This window comes from Enhydra lutris, unplaced genomic scaffold (assembly GCF_002288905.1).
Source record: "Enhydra lutris kenyoni isolate GAN:26980312 unplaced genomic scaffold, ASM228890v2 scaffoldscaffold13, whole genome shotgun sequence".
In the NCBI taxonomy this organism is placed as follows: Eukaryota; Metazoa; Chordata; class Mammalia; order Carnivora; family Mustelidae; genus Enhydra; species Enhydra lutris.
Genome location: NW_019154097.1, coordinates 4933844 through 4956517, shown reverse-complemented (window position 1 = coordinate 4956517; position 22674 = coordinate 4933844). Strand labels below are relative to the sequence as shown.

At 39.0% G+C, this 22674-nt stretch overlaps 1 protein-coding gene across 9 annotated transcripts in view; it reads right to left on the bottom strand.

Annotated features, from left to right (window-relative positions):
- The window catches only part of LOC111145797 (maternal embryonic leucine zipper kinase), an 86599-nt gene that overhangs the window by 11390 nt on the left and 52535 nt on the right, over positions 1-22674 (bottom strand). For 6 of the 9 annotated variants that reach the window (XM_022501017.1, XM_022501021.1, XM_022501023.1 and 3 more), the window contains 4 exons: positions 20768-20854; positions 12847-12984; positions 7868-7984; positions 3392-3623 (listed from right to left, as the gene is read on the bottom strand). In XM_022501017.1, the coding sequence (XP_022356725.1) occupies positions 3392-3623; positions 7868-7984; positions 12847-12984; positions 20768-20854 (574 nt within the window). Of the gene's footprint in view, positions 1-3391; positions 3624-7867; positions 7991-12846; positions 12985-20767; positions 20855-22674 lie in introns of all 9 variants that reach the window. The other 3 variants (XM_022501016.1, XM_022501018.1, XM_022501020.1) reach the window with 2 other exon arrangements.

The window sequence follows — 22674 nt, the reverse complement described above, 5'->3', positions numbered from 1 at the left end:
CTGATTCAGTAATTCAGAAATACTATAAACACTCGGCCAGAGCTATTAAGTTTCTAATTATTTAAGGAAATGTTTCCATGTGATTTATAACAAAAACAATATCATTTTGCTTTGCACGTGTGGCTCCTCTTTTCCTTCTTTGCAAAACTGAGGCCATGCTTAAAATTATACTATAAATATTATATGATAAATTTAAATAGATCATATACACAAATATTTTATGGCTACTGACTTTCCCATCTATAAATAAGTCAATCTGTATTTATATAAGGATCCAATTTATGTTTTTAAGTGAAACAGTAGAGAGGTGTTAATTCAATTCCTAGTCCTACTCAACTCCTGTTAGGCAAGGAGAACAGTTCTATGAAGTCTTAACAAAGTTATTAAACAGCTATGAGCTTTGGTTATTTTTATATTCCTATTATAGAATTTTGTGTTTGATTCTACTAAGGGGTTTGTAACCAGCTTGTGACAAATTCGCAATAATAAATCCGGCTACCAGTGATTAGTTAAGTTTTTGTTCATGATCTAAAACTTACATACACTTTAGAAGTAATAACACTTTATAATAAGTATATCAAGTTGGGTTTTTTTTTGTTTTTTGTTTTGTTTTGTTTTTTTTAATTTGACAGACAGAGATTACAAGTAGGCAGAGAGGCAGTCAGAGAGAGGAGGAAGCAGGCTTCCCGCTGAGCAGAGAGCCCGATGTGGGGCTTGATCCCAGGACCCTGGGATCATGACCAGAGCCGAAGGCAGAGGCTTTAACCCACTGAGCCACCCAGGTGCCCCAAGATATCAAGTTTTTAAAAAGACATTAGAGGTTTTGTTTTGTTTATGACTATTCAGCACTGTTTTCACTGGTTCCACAAGAATAAGAAAATAAGATCACTCATGGGTATCTCTGAAAATAGTTTTCATCTTTGTACACAAAGAGTATCTACTACTATACACAGTTACTCTTTGACAAATTGTCACTAAATGGATTGTACAAAATTCAGTAAAGTGATTACTGTTAATATCAAAAATGACTCAGAGTCAAAGTCAAATGCAAAGCACTAATCTAAGCTATCAATCGGGGCTTTAGCCACTAGCTTCTGTAGGTGGCTCTTATGTTTAAAGAAAAATAACCAGAGCTACATGGGTGGCTCAGTGGGTTAAGCATTTACCTTGGGCACAGGTCACGATCCCAGGGTCCTGGGATCAAGCCCCACACCGTGCTCCCTGCTCAGTAGGGAGTCTGCTTCTCCCTCTGTCCTTCCCCCTGTTCATGCTCTCACTCTCTTGAATAAATAAAAATCTTTAAAAATAAAATAAAGAAAAATGGCCAATAATTCATTTTGACCGAGACAATTTTTCGCACAGGGAAAAGATAGACAAACTGATGACACTTTAACACTAAAAATTCCAAACTATGCATATGTCAAAACCTTCAGAATTACATAAAAAGTTAAAAACCACAGGGGCACCTAGGTGGCTCAGTTGGTTGGGCAGCCGACTTGATTTTGGCTTAGGTCATGATTTAGGGGTCCTGGAATTGAGCCCCATGACGGGCTCAGTGCTCAGCAGGAAATCTATTGAGGATTCTTTCCCTTCCTCTGCCCCTTCCCCCAACACATTCACACACATGCACACGCACTCTCTCTTAATAAAATAAATAAATAAATCTTTAAAACAATAAAAACGAAAGTTAACACACACACACACACATAGTAACAGAAGGGACTGTAAACATCAAAGTCTTTTAAAAAAAAAAAAAAAAAAAAAGCCCTCAGTGAGCTAAAGTCCATCTTATCTCCCTACCAAACTCCCTGACTCACAAAGGAAGTTGTAGCTATATTATTAACAAATACCAAGAGAAACAACCCCCATGAAGAAAAAATGCAACAGATGCTCCTACTAAGGTCCCACTATATCCGGATGTTATCTCACTAAGCCCTCATAACAACCCCAAGCAGCCACAAAAGGTTATCATACCAAACCAGCCTCACAATTCTGGGGAAAGTATTGTTTGAGTTGATGAATGAGAAAATTCTATTAACATAATAATAGAACTTCCAGTAAATATTCTGACAGAGTTTTTCATACTATCTTTATAAGAAATAGAGCTCTGGAGCTGACTCTTAGCCCCACTAGTAAACTGAAAGCACAATGGCGGGATGTGATTTAGCAGCAGTTCTCATGGCAATGTTTCAGAATTTGGGTTCATGAGGCTCTTAACATAAAACAAGAGTAGATCAGGGGCTCCTAGGTGGCTCAGTAAGTTAAGCCTCTGACTCTTGATTTCACCCCAGGTCATGTTCTCAGGGTCATGAGATCAAACCCCACCCTCTGCTTGAAATTCTCTCTCTCCTTCTCCCTCAGCCTCTCCCCACTTACACATGCACTCACTTTCCTCTCTCTAAAAAAAAAAAAAAAAAAAAAAAAGAGTATGTCACAATTGCTGGAAAAAAGGCCAAAAATGTTTAGGGGTCATTTTAAAAAGTGACATAGACATGGTAAATAAAACCTCTCACGCTTTAATTTATTTATTTCTTCATTCAACAGAAATGGCTCTACCGTATACCAGGAATTGGGTACCTACTATGTACCAGACAATAGACATGGCCCCTACTACATACTATACCATGCTGCAATGGACATGGCAGACAGAATTTCTACTCTTACGACACTTACGGTCTTATCTGGATGAGACCCAGTACTAGAAAACTGTGCTCAGTTCTAAGCACTGTGTCTTAAGAGGTACATTAACAAAATAGAATGTGCTCAAATGAAGCCAGCAAGAAAACACTGAGGTGTCATAAAGGAAACAGCTTACATAATTGGTGATGACTGAGCTGACGAAGAAACCAAGGGCAATGAGAAAGTTGTAATATCGGGACACAGATCTAGATATCTAGAAGGACATCACAGGTCTCTCCTGTCTGCTGGGATAGGGGCACGAACAGGATCAGATACCAGAACTGGAGATCCACATGAGTAAGAAGGGCTCAGCAGAGACTTTAGCTTTAGCCATGATAAGTGGGGGCAAAGGAGAAAGCAAAGTCTAAACCTGGATATATAACCTTGGGCAAATCACTCCTCTGAGTCTCAGGTTCTTCAGCTGTGAAAAATGCAGTTGTATGAGATGAGCTCCAACTTGCCTTTTGGCTTTGATAGTCTATGATGCTATAATTCAACTCCATATATGTGAAAAAGAGAAAAAAAATCACTTAAGAAAAATTAGAAGTTGACTAATACGCTTTCATTTCAACCAATGCAAATAACATGTGATAAAAAAGCAGAAATTCCTGAGAGCAATGCTAGTCATTTCTGACCTGTTATAGGTTTATTTAGATGGTAAGCAGAATGGAATTTAAAGTATTGTACCACTGATTAGTCCACATACAAATACCTTTTGAAGGTGTAGTGCAATGATTTGGTGTGGAGAGTATTTCTCTGTTATACTGGTTCTTATTAACTGGAGTCTTTGGCTCGGGAAATATAAAGCAGTCATCATCCTTTACAGCAGACTTAGGCGCATATACATTCTCTTTGTTCTTTAACTTATTGGCAGATGCTCTGCATAATACTGGAGTTAATGATTTAGATTCCAGACCATTTGATTCTGTCCAATGCTTGGCAAACTGGAAAAAAAAAGTTCCTGGATAAAGCACACTGACGAAGAAGAAAAGTCAATTTCTCTACAACATGCCTTAATCATTTGCAAATTACCTTGCACCATTTTTATTAAAATGAAATACTCTCAAAAGGACATTATTGGCAATATCAGGAAAATTTGAAAATGTAATATTCAGTTCTCTTTAGTACATGTAGATCACTTTAGTCTGTTCTATTGACGGATCATTTCAACATGTTTCAGGTCAAATGTTAAATCAAACATACCCAGATCTAGGCAATACTGAGAAAGGCCACAAATAAATCCCTAAGAATTGTTTCCCATGCCTAGATTGCCATGGTCTGTCTCTAACACGTATCAAAAAATAAAAGTTTAGTCAATGATTACAGCAGAAAAACCATGTGAAAATACTCTAACAGAAATGTTGGATACAAAATACTTTTTAATCCTTCTGAATTCATGGTTGAGGTTGCCACAGAAGTAAGGAAAATCCTCAGAGGGCAAACTAAAAAGAGGAGCATGAATCCAGAGATGTAATCAAGGCTGAAACTGCCCACTGCTCTAAGGGTAACTACCTACTATGTCAGATAAATGACAGAACGGGTTTTAACAGGCATGGAAGCCTTAGACCTAGAACTAACACTCTCAAGAAAAGCCAAAAGGGGCTGTAACTAAAATGAAAGGGTGAATTAAATATAATTCTGCCCTGGAAAGGAGTTTGGTGCAAAAATGTGTCTGTCCTGGCCTTGACTCTAGTAAACTGGGCTTATGTAAAGCAAAAGTATCCTTTATTTATTTATTTATTTTTTTAAAAAAAGATTGTATTTATTTATTTATTTGTCAGAGAGAGAGAGAGCGAGCGCGCACAAGCAGGCAGAGAGGCAGGCAGAGGCAGAGAGAGCAGGCTCCCCACTGAGCAAGGAGCCCAATGTGGGACTCAATCCCAGGACCCTGGGATCATGACCCAAGCCGAAGGCAGCGGCTTAACCAACTGAGCCACCCAGATATCCCCAAAAGTCTCCTTTAATAATTTGTAATTTCACATAGGTTTGGGAACCGAATTCATACTACCTGCATGGTCCTACCTACATTCAAGGAAAATATAATACCTAGCTCTTAAACCATTCCAGAGAATTAAAAAGGAAAGGAACACATTCCAATTCATTTTAGAAGACTAATATAATCATAATACCCAAATCACATAAGATTAATACAGAATGGGATGGAAGGCAAGAAAAGGAGAAAAAAGCCTTTCACTCATTATTTGACATTGTTCTATATTGTTTGACTGTTTTGCAGGATGAATACATCCATGTATTACTTCTGTAATAATAAAATTAAAATTTCCAGAAGAAAAAAGTTATAGGCCAATTTCATTTAAGAACATAGAAGCAAAAATTCTAAACAAATTTTAGCAAACTAAACCCAGCAATGTACTTAAAAAATAGTAAACTGGGCTTATGTAAAGAATACAAGACTGGTTTAACATCAAAAGTATTGATGGGGCACCTGGGTGGCCCAGTGGGTTAAAGCCTCTGCCTTCGGCTCGGGTCATGGTCTCGGGGTCCTGGGATCGAGCCCCGCATCGGGCTCTCTGCTCGGCGGGGAGCCTGCTTCCTCCTCTCTCCCTGCCAGCCTCTCTGACCACTTATGATCTCTATCAAATAAATAAATAAAATCTTTTAAAAAGAATTTAAAAATTTAAAAAAAGTATTGATATAACATGTAACAAACTCCATTAATGAAAGGAACAAAAACAGATGATTATCTTAGTAGGTAAAGTTTACCTAATTTGTTTCCTGCAACAGAGATTCGTGATTTTTAAATTAACCTTAGCAAAATGGGACTAAATGAAGAACATGTCTTAACCTGATAAATGAGAGGTGGGAGGTGCAGTGAAGACAGGAAGAATGACAAGGAAGGGGAAAAGGAGAAAGAGAGTGAGGGAGAGGGGGAGGGGGAAGGTAAAAGAGGGAGAGAGAGAGAGAAAGAGAGAACAAACATAGTTAATGATAAAAGCAACATTATTTATTTATTTATTTATTTATTTTTACGATTGGGAGGAACACAGAGTGTCTGCTATATTGCTAGGCCTACTAAGTATAGTAATAAAAGAGAGGATATTAAAGGCATAAGAATTAGAAAGGAAGAAACAAAACTGCCATACACAGATGATATACTTTTCTACACAGAACACTCAAAAAATAAACAGACAGGGGAGGCTGGGTGGCTCCGATGGTTAAGCCTCCGACTCCTGATTTTGGTTCAGTTTGTGATCTCAGGGTTGTGAGATTGAGCCTTGCACTGGGCTCCCCACTCAGCATAGAGTCTGTTCAAGATTCTCTCCTGCTGCCCCTCCCCCAAATCCTACCCCCAGCTCACACGCTCACTCTCTCTCAAAAAAACAAACAAACAACACATTACAAGAATTTAAGAGTTTAGGAAAGTTGTTGAATATAAGATCAATACATAAAAATCAATTTCATATCCCTACACCAGTAATAGAAAATATGATTTTAAAACACCTACCATCCCAACAGCAGTAAAAAAAAAAAAAAAAAAATAAGAGTACTTAGGAATAAATCTAATAAAAAATATATAAACTTTTTTGGGGATATTTGTAAAACTTTATTGAAAGCCATTATCTAAAACCTAATAAATTAAGAGATGTACTGTGTTTATGGATGGGGGATTTGAGGGTCCAGAGTTCAATTTTTCCCAAATTGAATCTTAAATTCAATGCAATTTCAACATTTGAGTGTATGTGAAATTTGTCAAAATGATTCTATAATGTATATGGAAATGCAAAGGGACAAGAATAGCTAAGACTTCCTAAAGAAGAATAAGATGGGAGGAAACTGGCCAACCAGATAGAAGAACAATTATAAAATTAAAGTAATTAAGAAGTCTAGTATTAGTGAAAATAAACCAATAAAATGAAATATAACCCATAAAAAACCACACTCCAACAACTTGATATATAACTGAAGTACCATTGTAGATCCAGTGGTGAAAGAATGGACTTTTCAACAGTGGAGCTATAACTTTATACTCCTCAGATATTTAAATATTAAATGTGAAAATATTAAATAGCTAAAAATATCAAGTAATAATATGTGGAGCAATGGCAACACGCTTCTACTGCTGGTTGAAGTATAATTAACACAACCACTTGGAGGGAAAAATGGCTGGTAAGGTTGAAGATACTCATTCCACTCCCAAGTACACACACAGTAGGACTCTTACACATATATAACAAGGGCCTTGCTGTGTACAAGTGTTAGCATAGCAGGTCCCGGCTGGAAGCTGGGAAGTGAGCTTTTAGGAAGTTCCCAACACAAGTCTGTTTGTACCTGTTTGTATAGCGGGGGCACCGAACCCTGCCATACCAGGTTGTACAGACTACAAGCAGTGTGATTTATGATGAACACCAGCTTTCTTTCTAGTAGTCTAGAATTTCTGTTATTATGACTGATAGCACTGACAAAGAGAGCCTGTGTAACCAGGCCCCAGTAAAAGCCCTGGATTTAAGTGTCTAGTGGGATTCCTGAGCAGAAACAAGCATCCCTGCTCCTGTATTTCACCGCTGGAGGATGAAGTGCACTCTGCGTGGCCCCTCAAAGACAGCGGAGGAATAACATTCATTGTACATCCAATAAGTTCAACGAACACCAATAAGATTTTTTTTTTCACCAGTAAGATTAAAAAAAAAAAAGATTATCAAAAGGAAAAGAAAACAGATCAGTTGCTTCTCTGAGTTGGGGGGGAATATGGAGTTGACGACAAAGAAGCATGAGGGAATTTCGGGGGGCAACAGAACAGTTCTTGATTTTGATGGTGGTTACATGACTGTATGCATTTGTCAAAACACACGGAATTGTAGACTAAAATGGTGAATAATTAACCACATGTAAGCTAAACCTCATTTTTGGAATGGGAGAGGGGAGGTGAAAGAAAGGGAGGCGGAAGAGGGGAAGGGAAAGAATGGGAGAAAAAAAGCAAAACGAGGAGCAGTAAAGTGCTCCAAAATGGGATCTTGGCTTTCTTCAACTTGGAAATAACTGGCTTCCCTTTCATACATATTCCAACAATCTCTCATTAATGTTTTCAATGGCTTAGGAATTCATTAAATTTCCAAGCACATACACAATACTGCATATTACATGGAACTACTACACACACCCAATGAGAGTCTTGATGTTTTCATAACTAAGACATACACTGCTTTAAATAGTAATACAAATAACTAACCTGTGGTGTTTGAGGAGTGGCCACACCTGCTGATGAACCGTCTCTACACCAGTCATAGTCTATCAATCCAGGTACATGGTTTTCATCACTTGTTGTCATATCTTCTAGACTCAGATTCTTTGGCTATTGAAAACCAGAAAAACTTAGAGACAACACCAACATGATTCAATTTTTAAAAGAGAAGGGAGTTGACGGAATTTGGAAGGGGAGGTGAACCATGAGAGACTAAGGACTCTTGAAAACAATCTGAGGGTTTTGAAGGGGCGGGGGGGTGGGAGGTTGGGGGAACCAGGTGGAGGGCAGTAGGTGGGGCACGGATTGCATGGAGCACTGGGTGCGGTGCAAAAACAAGGAATACTGTTACGCTGAAAAGAAATAAAAAATTAAAAAAAAAAGGGGGGGGATATGTTCAAGGCACAGGGCAAGGCCCTGGAAGAAGAAACAAAGAAGATAGTATCTGAAGGAGCTCACCATCTAGGACAGAAAATAGAAAGTCAAAAAGCTCTAATACAAATTATTACATAAGAGAATCTTGGACTCTCAAACAACGTGTCTTGGAACATTTTTACATTATATGCCATACTATTTCACTTATTATCATCAGATAATCACTGTAACAGCAGACAAATAACATAAAAAGTTCTAAAGGGGCACCTGGGTGGCTCAGTCAGTGAAGCATCTGACTCTTGATTTCAGCTCAAATCCTGATCTCTGGATCCTAGGATTAAGACTTGCTCCACAATCAGGGGGCATCTGCTCCAGGATTCTCTCTCTCCCTTTTCCTCTGCGCCCCCCCCCACTTCAAATAAATAAATAAATCTTTAAAAAAAAAAAAAAGGCTCCAACAAAATAGTAAACAGAAGGGAAATGACTTAGGTTTCTTTTTTGTTAGTACATACAGAGTATGCAGTAATTTCTCCTAGGAATAAACTAGCTCCATGAAACATCTCCTGGGGACAGGATATTTGGGATTCTGTGCTAACAATACCACTAGAGTCATTTATCTTCCTTCATTCTTCCCCCTCTACAAACTAAGGGTATACTAGACATACTCTAAATCCTAAGACTATGAAGTATAATCGGATTTTTTAAAAAGATTTTATTTATTTAAGAGACAGAGATCACAAGTAGGCAGAGAGGCAGGCGGGGGTGGGGGTGGGGAGCAGGCTCCCCACTGAGCAGAGAGCCCAAGGTGGGGCTTGATCCCAGGACCCTGAGATCATGACCTGAGCCGAAGGCAGAGACTTAACCCACTGAGCCAGCCAGGTGCCCCTATAATTGGATTTTTTATTTCTCTCTCCTTCCCTTCCCTTCAACATCAAGTTTAGCTGGCCAAACAATTTTACTTGAATTCTTCATACCTCATCATGTACTTCCCAGTTTCACTGCCATTGCTCTAATTCATGGACACATCTCAGGCATGAACTATTCAAACAGGCGGTATGGTCTGTGCCACCAGTGTTTCCACCCTCTCAGCCAGAAATTACAGTTTTCTCCAATTATCATGAACTAGAACTAGCTATATGGAGTGCTAGGTGGAGAAAAATACTAAAGCTAAATCTAGGTTCAGTGAGGAAAAGAGCAGTGTTGAATGAATGATGGCTGTCATGGGCACTGCAGAAGGGAGTAACAACATACACATTCTTAACTGAACAAGTCTGGATAAATATTTCTAAATTACTGTCATGTTAGTGACTTATCCTATCTTGTTAAAAAATCAATGGCTCCCATTATCTATAGCATAAAGTCTAACCCTCTGATATGGCATTTCAAGGTTTTCTACAATCCAGATCTCTCCTATTCTCGCAGCTCACCTCCTCCTTCTCTTCCTCTCACTTTGCCCCTACTTGACCCCTCCACCTCAACCAGTCTAGTGACTGCCAACAGAATATATAAAGCACATTTAGGTGCCTGAGATTTTGCTAATTCATTTATCCTGCCCTGAATACTGTGTTCCTTCTTTTCCATTTTTTTCTAGACTTGACTATAGATCCAGTTTGGGTCATCTATGGTGATCACTCCCTTCCTAAACCTTCCTAAACCCACTAGAGCACACCTCTAGCCCCTTATTGGCACCCAATATCTTTTATTCCAGCATAGTGCTATCTTTATGTATGTCTTGCCTCAACTTAACTGTTATAGAGCAAGCATGGGGCTGAAAATGCTAATGATATGTTGATGATGTAGTCTTTTATGATTCTTGGATCGGAATATATTATGCTTTCACTGAAAATGCCATCTATTGATTAATAGTTCAGGATTACCTACTTTTTATAAACAACACCCCAGAGAAAAGGGATGATTCTATCAAGAAGAGTACAAAGGAACCTTGTTTCAAGCTTCAGTGATTTGCATAAAATCAGAAAACCCAAAATTTGATTTCTGCTCCATTTTTTTGTCATTAAAATGTCTACCTATCATAAAAATTGATTAAATAACATAAATGCCCAAGTAATTACATGATTAGGGTCAAAGCTCATTAGTTGAAAGAGTATCTTCCCAGATCTTTTCCACTTGAATACTTCATAAATGTTATAAGCAGATAAATTGTTATCAGGCCAATCCAGATGTAAGAAAATTCAAAGGCTTGGGAAAATGTCTCAGGCCTGCTAACTATGGTGTCATAAATGTAAAAATTTAGCTAAAGTTTATTAATAAAGTTTATTATAATTTAATATGCATGATTTATATATAATTTAAGACAAAATTAGAATTTATTAGAAGTACAGACTTATCTACTTCCTTTCTGAAACTACCTTGATCAGAAACAGAGTTCATGATTTTGTGTCCTCCTGGACCTAAAGGGATTCACTTCAGTCTGAGAGTTTCAAGGGTCTGGCAATGTGGGCAGGAGGAGTGACAGGACGACTCATGAAGTCCATGCGTGAAAGATCTGTCTGCGCACGGGGTATTCACCAACCCAATAAAGCTCTCCAAGAACAAACTAGAAAACCAACCGAGGAATGACATTATCTCACTCCCAAGATTCCCTTACATAACAGCTACTGACACTTTTCGTGCTTAGTTTGATCAAGATATCAACTAAGAAGGGAAGAAGGGACTGGCAGGATTTGGGAAGAACATAAAATCCCCTATATCTGCAACACATGATTGACAAGTGCCAAAAAGAGAGCTAAATGAAGCAGTAAAGGAATTCAGGGGGGTCAGAGGAAGACTCAACACAAGATCATGAAAAAGGTGGCTTTTTTTTTTTAAACAGAGTTTTGAGACCTAAAGAAATAAAATCACCTCACCTACATAGTCATTTGGGGTATACTGGATTCCATTAAGATAGTTAACCACCTCTCTGAGAATAATAAAAGTACAATTTGCTAGTGCTAGAATAACTTTAGTTGCAACCTAAATTAACTGAAGGGAAGACTTACTATATTACAAAGTTCCACATCCAGCCAGCAAATGATGTCAAAGGCAGAATTTAGGTAACAAAGAATCAGACAAAAGACAGAGACTCATGTGAACTCTTAGGAATGACCCAGGTGCTTCCAAAAATGTAAAGCTTCTCTACCATTCTAAATGCTCATGACAAAAAAAAAAAAATGAGACAAAGAAGACAAAAATAAAAAAACTTATATGGTCACAACAAACTCATACAAGGAATTTGAATTATGTAAGCTATAGCTACTGCTCAAAACAAACCTAAACAATCAACATAAATGAGTATCAAAATATTCATTGAAATATTTCATGTCTATAATATAAAGTATAATATATCCTCTTTCAGAAATCTTAGTCCCAACAATATTTAAAATTTTTATCCACAACCCAATAATACAGTATCTTTTAAAAGCACTTGCATATATATAAATTATGTAAATAAGCATACTAAAAAAGACTGGAAAGATGTAGTCAAATAAAACCTATAGGTAGTAGGTTCATAGATAAGTTCTATTTTCCTTTAGCTTATCTGTGGCTTAAAGTTTTTCTGCAACAATCAGAAATTACTTTTGTGAGATGCCTGGGTGGCTCAGTGGGTTAAGCCTTTGCCTTCGGCTCAGGTCATGATCTCAGAGTCCTGGGATCGAGCCCTGCATTGGAGGGTCTCTGCTCAGCAGGGAGTCTGCTTCCCCCTCTCTCTCTGCCTGCCTCTCTGCCTACTTGTGGTCTCTCTCTGTGTCAAATAAATAAATAAAATCTTAAAAAAAGAAAGAAAGAAAGAAAGAAATTACTTTTGTGAAAAACAGAAGGGAGGAGAGGATTATTTCAATGCCATGTTAACATTCAGATTTTTAGAGTTCAAGTTCAGAATTTGCCATTTTCTTCACCAAAAATATTTAAATCATAAAAGGTCTTTCCTCTGGCTCCCTGACACCAGTGGTGTACCCACTCATGAATGGAGCAAGCACAAGGCTGCTGAACGAGGCTCAATCCATTTAGCGTATGACTCTTGGTTTCAGCTCAGGTCATGGTCTCATGACCATGATCTCATGGGTGGTGAGATCGAGTCCTGAGTTGGGCCCCGTGCTCAGCAGGGAGTCTGCTTGAAGAGTCTCTCCCTGTGCCCCACCCCCTTGTGCACGGGCACGCGTGTGCTCGCGGGCTCTCTCTCTCTCTCTCTCGATATATAATAAATAAATAAATTTTAAAAAAGATTATCCCTCTCCCTCTGTAAAAAAAAAAAAAGTAGTCGGTGTTCACTCAAAAGGTTCTAACATTTCTACATTTCTCTCCCTCTGCCTGAAGCTCCCCCTGCTTGTGCTATCAAATAAATAAATAAAATCCTTTTTTTTTTTAAAGATTTTATTTCTTTATTTATTTGACAGACAGAGATCACAAGTAGGCAGAGAGCCAGGCAGAGAGAGAGGGAGAAGCAGGCTCCCCGCCGAGCAGAGAGCCCGATGTGGGGCTCGATCCCAGGACCTGGGATCATGACCTGAGCCAAAGGCAGAGGCTTTAACCCACTGAGCCACCCAGGCGCCCCTAAATAAATAAAATCTTAAAAAAAAAAAAAAAGTTCTAACATTTACCTTGATGTTTGTGAGTGGGGTGGTATTGGCTAGTCCAAAGGAAAAAGAAGGAAGCCTTAAACGAACTGGTCTTCCCCGAGACTTCTTGGCCAGAAGAAGAAGATAGGTAGCGGTGAGGTGATCATACTGCCACTGGAAAAAAGAAAATCAAGTTGTTTAGAATACTAAAGTTAGTGTTAGAAATAATGATTTATTTTACATTGTTTTTTTTCCATTCAGAAAAAAAAAAGCAATCCCCTGTACCAACTCTCTTTCTCTCACACACAGTTTCTACTCCTCAGAGGGAACCACTCTTTTTTTTTTTTTAAGATTTTATTTATTTATTTGACAGATAGAGACCAGAAGTGGACAGAGAGGCAGGCAGAGGGGTGGGGGGGGGGGAAGAAGGCTCCTGGGAGCAGAGAGCCTGATGGTGGGGCTCGATCCCAGGACCCTGAGATCATGACCTGAGCCGAAGTCAGAGGCTTTAACCCACTGAGTCACCCAGGCTCCCCAGGGAACCACTTTTAAATACTTAACAGCTATTTCTTCTATGTATCTCTGTTGCTTATACAGCTTTAATTTTTTTTCAGCTTTATATATTATCTATGAATTTCCTAGTATGGAAAATAAGGATTTAGATCTACTATGACCCCTTCCTGCCCCATACATTCTGCCTCCTTGCATCCTCCTACTATAATTTTATCACAATTTTTAGTTAAATCAATATTTACACTATCATGATTATGTAAAATAGTATTAACAACTGAATAGGGGTAATGTTCACAATATTTCATTGGTACCCTGACTCTATGCAATTAGAACAGAGGCTAAGAGGTGAGTCGGGTCCTGGGGCACCCTGCCATGAAGATCATGAAACTTTTAAACACTGGGTCCCAGGGGAGATGGGAGGGAGGTGCCCAGGGGACCTGAGGGAGGTAGTGGACAACAAGGAGGGCACTCGGAGTAGGAATTCTTTACTAATGAGTAGATAAATATTCAAATATCCTAACAACCAATATGGAACTGCAGCTAAACCACAGGGGGTACTACCCTTGCATTTCCTTCTTTTGTATCTTGGTTTTTCCTGAAGTTAAAAATAAAAAAGAGGCAGTTGCTCATCTTACTAATTCAACTCCATACTCCCCAGCACTCTTCATCTCCCCTCGACATGTCCACACACACCAGCTAATCCGTTCCCTCCAACATTGCCCCTTTGGAGACATTCCACCTGCTGTCTGCACTCCATGCTCCACTCTTGTCTGGCTTCTTTCTCAACCTGCAACTCAACTGTTGGTCTAGGGATTCCCTTCACATCTATTCTACAATGTATCCCCAGTTTCCCAGATCCTAAATATCACTCTTTCTTGGATACTCTCTTGTCTGGGTGGAAAACATCCTCCAGTAACTTCCTGAAGGTGAATGAATGGGAGGTAAATCTTGTGCGACCCTGAATTTACGACAAATGACTGCATTCCCTGCTCACACTTGATTCTGGTTGGGCTGAGTACAGAATTCTAGGATGACAATAATTTTCACAGTTTTGAAAAAATTGTTCCATGGTCCTCTCACTTCTAGTACAGATACTGAAAAATCCAAGGTCTTTCTGACTCCAGGCCTTTCTTTATGATCTTTTGGAGGCTTTCTTTTTTGGGGGGGGGGGGGGGTCTCTGGAAACTTTTTGAATATTCTCTTTTCCCCAGTTTTCTGAAATTTCACTTTGTGTTCATCTATTTTCATTCATATTTCCAAAACCTGGCTAAACCCCTTCATTCTTAAAAAACTCAGTTTTATTAACTTAGAAACCATCAGTTCTGGAATACTTCTTCTTGTATTATTATTTTTTTTTTATGTTTTCTTCTCTTCTTTCTTCTGTTTTATCTTCCTGAAACTTCTATTATTTGTATGTTGGACCTTTCTTACCCATTCTCTTCTATTTGTTCATCTATCTCTTTGTTCTTAGATCCTATTTTTAAGAGGTTTTCCTTTAATTTTACTTTCAATCATTTCTACTAAGCTTTTCATTTCTGTGGTCATATCTTAAATTTTCAAGAGCTATCTCTTGAAATGTTCCTTTTTAGTCATCTTATTCCTATTTCAAAGAAGAAATAGCCTTTCTTATCTCTGGGAATATTAATTATCACTTCAAGCCATTTTCTTCCACTCCCTGCTTATCTCTTGTTTCTCAGTATCTTTACTTTTCTTCCTTCTCTCCCACCTCACCACCCCCACCATTTGTTTTGATCTCTGATTTTCATGTTAGAGGCTTTCCTCAAATGTGTGATAAGCTTTGGCCGCCTATCTCTACTGAAAGATGAAGAATTACAAAGCACAGTTAATTAAAGGCTTTCAGTATAGTCTGAGGCTGCTCATCACCTTGGCGGCTTCTCTCTATGGTGAACAGACAGGAATCTGAACTCCCAACCATTAGTATAGTAGGTCCTCTCTTTGGCTTTTCCCTAGAATTAAATCTTCCAATATTTTCCCCACCCCCACTGCAAACAGGATAAAATCCTGGTTCCAACATTCTCAGGCTTGAATAGGGAAGGTGGTTAGAGATAGCGTTTCTCTCCTGAATATGAAGAATGCATGTAGCTATGCGTCCATTTCATAATGGCTCATCACCCCCACCCAAGCTGTGTATGGTAGACGAGTTCCTCTTGTTCACTGTCTCCCATTTCCTGCTGGGGTAAGGAGGAGGTGGATGTCATGCAGCACAAGGTAGAAAAAGGGACCTGGGGTCCAACTGCTTCTAGTACCGATTTTCAACCAATCTTCCTATTTTCCACTCTACTTATTTCCCAACTTCAGAGGCTCCGAGTACCTCTAATTCTTAAGTCTTTCTGGAGCCTAAGGCTCTAATCAATTTGCTTATTTTCTTTTCTTTCCCACTGTAGACACTTAACTTTCAGCTTTTTCTAAAATGCTATGTCAGATGCCGCTTCTCTATTTTATAACTCCCCAAATTTTATTGACATAACTTTTTGTCTCCTCTTTTATCCTCAACACCCTTGTGAATTTTTTATCTTTTTATCTCTTTATTGTTATTTTAGTGAGGTTTTAGGGAAGTGTTGTATGTAAACACACCTGTTCAATCCACTGTGTATAACTAGAAGTTTCTAAATAATGGACTCATAAAACTAGGTGACTCTACCCTACAGGAGTGTTAAATTTTAATAAATTAAATAATATTTAATGCATGTATCTCCTCACAAGGCACATGATCCAAAAGGGCCTACTACCAAAAAGGTGTAAATAAAAACTGTTATTATTAATAAATTTTATCAGTTAATATTTTAGATAGCCACAATCAGCATGTATCTATGAAATCTATATAATGGACCTACCAAACTAGTGGAAGAAGTATAAAATTCTGTGATAAATTATCAAAGAATGCTGCCTTTAATCCAGACAGGATGGGCTGGAAGGAAGGACAGAAAAAGTTTCATAGAGAAGGTACTTGGGAAGTGGATAAAAACTATGCAATCACAATCACTCTCCAGTATGATAGTCCTACCTTTGTGAAAGAGATGCCATATACTGATTACAGACAATGGCTCAGAAACAAGTTGCCACCTCCTTAGATTGTAAACAATACCTGGACAGTTTTAGATGGAGTCCTCTCAGCCTGCCTGGGAGTTTTACAACTCTAAGCCCTCTTTATCCCGAAGCAAAAAGGCATCCTTTTAATAAGTTTTTTGCCATAGCCCCTGCACACTACTCATTACAATTAGACACATGGAGGAGTTGTGTGTTCAATAACAGATGAATTGGCACACTAGTTACACTTTCAGGTGACATCAGTCCACAAGTCTAACACAACCCATGTCTCCAGCAGCTCCCTGTTTTGAAAGCCAAATGTCTGAAAGTAAAGCAACAGGTCTACCTATCATAAAGAAGGCTCCATTCCTAAAAAAAAACGAAACATTCTAAAATCCCCTGTTCTTGTTCACACAGACTACATGTTAGAGAACTGCCCAAGCCCCTGGGCTGAGGACAGGCAGTTACTGGGACAAAGCATTTGAGAAATTGAGGAATGGCTCACTGTCCTTCCTGAGCTTGGCTGTGAGGTCCTCAATCTTTAAACTTCTGCCACCAGAATAAAGGGCAATTTGCACTGCAGGGGTGGGGGAAGGGATTGATCTGAATAGGTTCTCATATGCATGTGTAACCCTAGTGAAGTCCTCCTACCAGATGACTGGCTGCTCCCACAATTCACAGTCACTCACACCTGGAAGGAGAGGGGAAAAATAAGGAATGCTCTAGCACCACTACTGTGAGTCGCAAGAGGGCCATGGTGAGATAGTTCAAAATCATAACACATATGAAACTTTAACTTCTGCATATAAAAAGCAGTTTAGAGGGCTCATGTATGGGGCACCTGGGTGGCTCTGTCAGCTAAGTGTCTGACTTCGGCTCAGGTCATGATCTTAGGGTCCTGGGATCCAGCCCTGCATCTGGCCCCACATCAGGCTCCGCACTCAGTGGGAATCTGCTCTCCTTCTCTCTCTGCCCCTACCCCAACTCTTGCTCTAAATTTGTCTCTGTCTCAAATAAATAAATGAGACCGTATTTATTTATTTGACAGAGAGAGAGATAGAGTGAGAGAGGGAACATAAGCAGGGGGAGTGGGAGAGGGAGAAGCAGACTTCTCGCTGAGCAGGAAACCCCATGCGGGGCTCAATCCCAGGGCCCTGGGACCATGACTTGAGCCAAAGGCAGACACCCAAGAACTGAGCCACCCAAGTGCCCCTAAATAAGATCTTTAAAAAAAACAGACAGAGCTCATATAAATGATATAAAAGTGGGAGTTCAAGGAGTCAAACATTTGAGAATAATACTGCTTTTCTCTCTGCACAAAGATCAGCAGCACCATACCAGCATGGATCTCACTAAACTGGTTTCTCCCTGTCCTGTCTAACCAGCCCCCAAAATAAAGGCAAAGCTCCCAAAGTGCCAGAAAAAGTATAACAGACCACAGATGACTTCAAATCTGGATTCCCTGAAACTATTTAAACTGGAAAGTAGTAGGACCAATGTGAATTCTCTTAGACTACCTAAACCAAGATTTCTCAACCGCGACATTATTGGCCTTTGGCCTGGATAATTCTCTCTTCTGAGGGCTATTCTGAGCATTGTGAGATATTTAGCAGAATCCCGGCCTCTAACCACTAGATTCCATTAGCATGTATACATACCCATGTTGTGACAACCAAAAATGTGCCCTGAGAGGCAAAATCACGCCCAGTTGAAAACCACTGACTTACACCAATGCTTCTCAAGCTTTTATGTACATAGGAATCACTCAGGGATTTTACTAAGATGCAGATTATTCTGATTCAGTAGGTCTGAAGTGGGGCCTGAGAGTCTGCATTTCTGACAAGCACCAAGTGATGCTAATGCTGCCGGTCAGAACATACTCTGAATGGCAAAAATTTATAGTAGTAGGAGTTGAGAAGTACTACTCTAAATTTTTGCCATTTGGGAAGCTATTAAAAATTCTGATGTTTAGGCCACACACCAAACCAATGAAATCATAATATCTGGGGGTGGGACCTAGGCACTGGGATTAGTTTAAAGTACCCAGGAGACTCTAGTGCTCAGATAAAGTTGACAATCTCACATTTAGAATGCATAGCCTATCCTACTCATCCCTAGGACTGGAAAATAAGTATAAACAAGAATTTTAGAATGAGGGAAGAGTACAAGAGAAGAAAAACTATTACTTTCTTCACAGCATTCTTGATATTGTTCAAGTCTAGATTTTAGAATCATGGAGATCTTTAGAGAGAGTAACACCAGAAAACAATCTCCATCATGCTTCATTATCTACTTTTTCTGTAACAGAAGTAAATAATTCCTATTTCCATTTCACTTTTAAGTTTGAAAACTATATGTAAAAACCACATAAAGGATACTATTTTAAGAACTTTTTTCAATAGTTCTTGAAATTCCAACATGGGGCTCGAACTCACGATCCCAAGATCAAGACCTGAGCTGAGAACAAGAGCTGGACACCCAACTAAGCCATCCAGGCACTCTACTAAGTATATTAGCTTTAAGATTCAGATTTTAAGTCTATTGATCTCAAACCAAAGTTTTTCTCAATAAAATGACAGGATGTGTGGGACTAACTGAAATATCCTAGTTAGAAAGGACAGATGGGAGAGGGTCCTGGGATACAGATAAAACTGGCAAAGTGTCATTAACTGTTGAAAGGGATGATGATTACATGGAAGATCACTGTTAAACAATTCTATTCTACTTTTGTAGGTGTCTGAAAACTTGTAAAACAAAAATTTTAAAAGAAATCTTATGTATCTGAAGTACAGTCTTGTATTAAAGATCATCCTAAAGAAAAAGTCATACTTTTTATTTTTAAGTTACTTCAATGGAAACTTCAAATTTTCATTATAAAAGACCTTGCAACAATTCCCAATTCTTTTTTTTTTTTTTTTTTTTTTTTAATTTATTTGACAGACAGAGATCACAAGTAGGCAGAGAGGCAGGCAGAGAGAGAGAAGAAGGGAAGCAGACTCCCTGTTGAGCAGAAAGCCCGATGCGGGGCTCGATCCCAGGACCCTGAGACCATGACCTGAGCTGAAGGCAGAGGCTTAACCCACTGAGCCACCTAGGCGCCCCAACAATTCCCAATTCTTGACATTCCTTTAAAGGCATTATCCAGGGAGCACCTAGGTGGCTCAGTCGTTAAGCATCTGCCTTTGGCTCAGATCATGACCCCAGGGTCCTGGGATCAAGCCCCTGCATCTGGCTCCCTGCTCTGCAGGAAGCCTGCCTCTCCCACTCCCACTCCCACTGCTATGTTCCCTCTCTCACTGTGTCTCTCTGTCAAATAAATAAAATCTTTAAAAAATAAAGGCATTATCCAGGGTGTCTGCATGGCTCAGTTGGCTAAGCACCTGCCTTTGGCTCGGGTCATGATCTTGGGGTCCTAGGATCTAGCCCTGTGTTGGGCTCCCTGCTCAGTGGGGAGTTGCTTCTCCCTCTCCCTCTGCCCCTCCCCCCTCACTCATGCTCTCTCTCTCTCTTTCTCTCAAACAAAATCTTTAAAAATAAAATAAAGGCATTATCCATGAAAAACTAAATTATCATTTTGTTTTCCACACACATTCCAGAACCTTGATTATATCATTCAAAAGAAATCCTTTATACCTTCTCAGTGAAAAGAACTGTGGCTTAGCAAAGCTTTGTTTAGTAAAAAAAAATTTTTGCTTAAAGCCTTTACCTTGCAAATTAGAAGAGAAAAAATACAAATCATAGATGATGAAAGACACAGTATTAAATCAGGAGCAAAGTTAGGCACAATCCCTGCTTCAGGTTAGATTATACTCAGAGTCAGCAGTGAGTACCTCCATCTGTAGGAAAAAATCTAGAGACTGAGCATCTGAAGGAGCTAAAATGATCCAACACAGAAATCATGATAATGATTTCATGGTATTTGGTTCATAAGCTTAGGGGTGATGTGATGCTACAAGGTTGCTTTTAAGTAAGAAGAAAAGTGCTTCACATGTACCTATTCCCACAGCAGAATCATAGTTCCATGTTAGAGAATTTCAAGGAGTAAAATCAGAACTCCGTCAATTCTCTGTGGACTAGTATTTTCTGTTTCTTTATTTTTTCCCCACTATAATTTTCCTTAATCAATGTTATTTTTAAGAGGATATCCAGCATAAACAATGAATTTTGGAACACACACAAAAAAAATTAAATTAAATTTTTAAAAAAGAGGATATCCAGCGGGCATGAGAAAAGAATTGAGTGAAAATCATACACAAATATATTATTTATACCCAAGATAAAATCCTAGGTCTGAAAAATGTTCTACTCTTTATAATGTACTTAATTGGTACATTTATTTTATCAATAAACAATAAAACAAAAGATGTTATTCTCGAATTCACATTGTACTTCTTACCAATGAAATTAAATCCTCCATAGTCTGCCTGTTATTTCTGTGATGTACGGAAAGTTCTGTTACACAATCTTCATCGAGGTGAATAAGCTACAAAAAAGATTATAAACTTTTTATTAACAAAAAATTACAAACATATTTATTGTTTTCAAATCTTAAAGCTAGCATAATTACTTTGTAATATCAAAACAACAGGAGTTCATCAAATTCTTAAGTAGGAATAAACACTCTCCATAATTTGTAAAGGTATCAGCAGGTGACAAGCAGTTCACAAAGAGGAACCCTTGCCTCGCCCTTCACAACCCATCATCAGCTGATTAATTCTTAAAATTATGTTATGTAGCCAAGGTATTCCATCCTCCTTCCCCACTGTAAGACCTGCATGGCATTTTCATCAAGGAACAGTTATCTGGGCACTAAGATCAGTGGCTCTCCAACAGGCTGGAGAAAAGAGTGGCTCAGACTTGTAGCGCAGTGCACCTCAAGCTACATTTGGGTTTAGCACCAATCCAAGGAGCTCTCATGATGCTAAGGGACCTAGTGAAGCACAACTTCAAAAAGTGAGATAGTTTCTAGATAAGCTTTATTTTTATTTTTTTTAAAGATTTTATTTATTTATTTCACAGAGAGAGATCACAAGTAGGCAGAGAGGCAGGCAGAGAGAGAGATAGAGGAGGAAGCAGGTTCTCCGCTGAGCAGAGAGCCCGACGCGGGACTCGATCCCAGCACCCTGAGATCATGACCTGAGCCAAAGGCAGAGGCTTAACCCACTGAGCCACCCAGGCACCCCTAGATAACCTTTATTTTGCTTAAGGAAAGAAATTATCCAAGTACTCAGATCCATCCATGAAGGGCCAGAAATAGGTTCTGAGAATGAAATCTGAAAAACTGAGAACCAAAAGGCTGAAGGGGCCTAGCCTGGACCTTGAACAGGAGTTCAGAAGATCACAGTGGAAGAGATTAATAAGGAATGTGATTATAAAGTCATCTCTGCCATGTACAAATTCTCTTCACAACAACCCCAATGAGTGATCTTTCACTTTCTGCCCTAAGTTCTCCGTTCCCAGGAATCAGAACAGCTGGGATGGCTAGCTTCTGCCCTGTCCCCTAAGATCTGTCTGCCTATGATCTCCATTCAGTGTCAGTACAATCTGACAGCTAACGACTTTGGAATTAGGAAGACCTAGGTTTGGGTTGTGAAATCACTAAATAACTGTATGACCTTGAGTAGGTTATTATGCGTCTCAGAGCCTCAGATCCACCATCTGTAAAGCAGAAACAGAAGATGCCTTGCAATACATCTAACATATGTGGAGAGCCTAGCACATCTAAACAGAGTGGACCCTCAAAAAATGATTAACTATTTTTACTAACAGTCATAATTTTAATTCCTCCTTGGTGTAAGAGCTTTTCAGAAATTTGAATATTCCTAGTATAGACAAGTTTTCTCTTTTCTAGTTCCCTTCACCAACATGTTAATGATTACCACCCCTTGCCATCCTGGACCTTTCTTTAGATCACACATTCTAGGTTGTCCTGACCCTCAGTGTGAAGTGTTCAGAATCAAACATAATATACCAGGAGAGGTCTGCCCACCACAAAGCAGAGCAATATCCTGAACATTCCCTTGTTCTGGACACCACACTTGTAATAATGGATTAAAGAGAAAATCGTGCTGCCATCATGAAAACAGAGGAACACTAGAAACAATGACCAGCATCACTGGCTGGTATAAGCACAACCTCATGGAATATAGAGAACGTGAAGACCACAGAAGCTCATACTTATGATACTATATGAAAGTTCCAAATGCTAAGATAAGTTTCCACTGTGTTGCTTTGACCTTAGCAGTTCCCCCTACTGTAGATACCCACTTTAGGAAAGTTCCAACCTCAGAAGCTCAGACACTT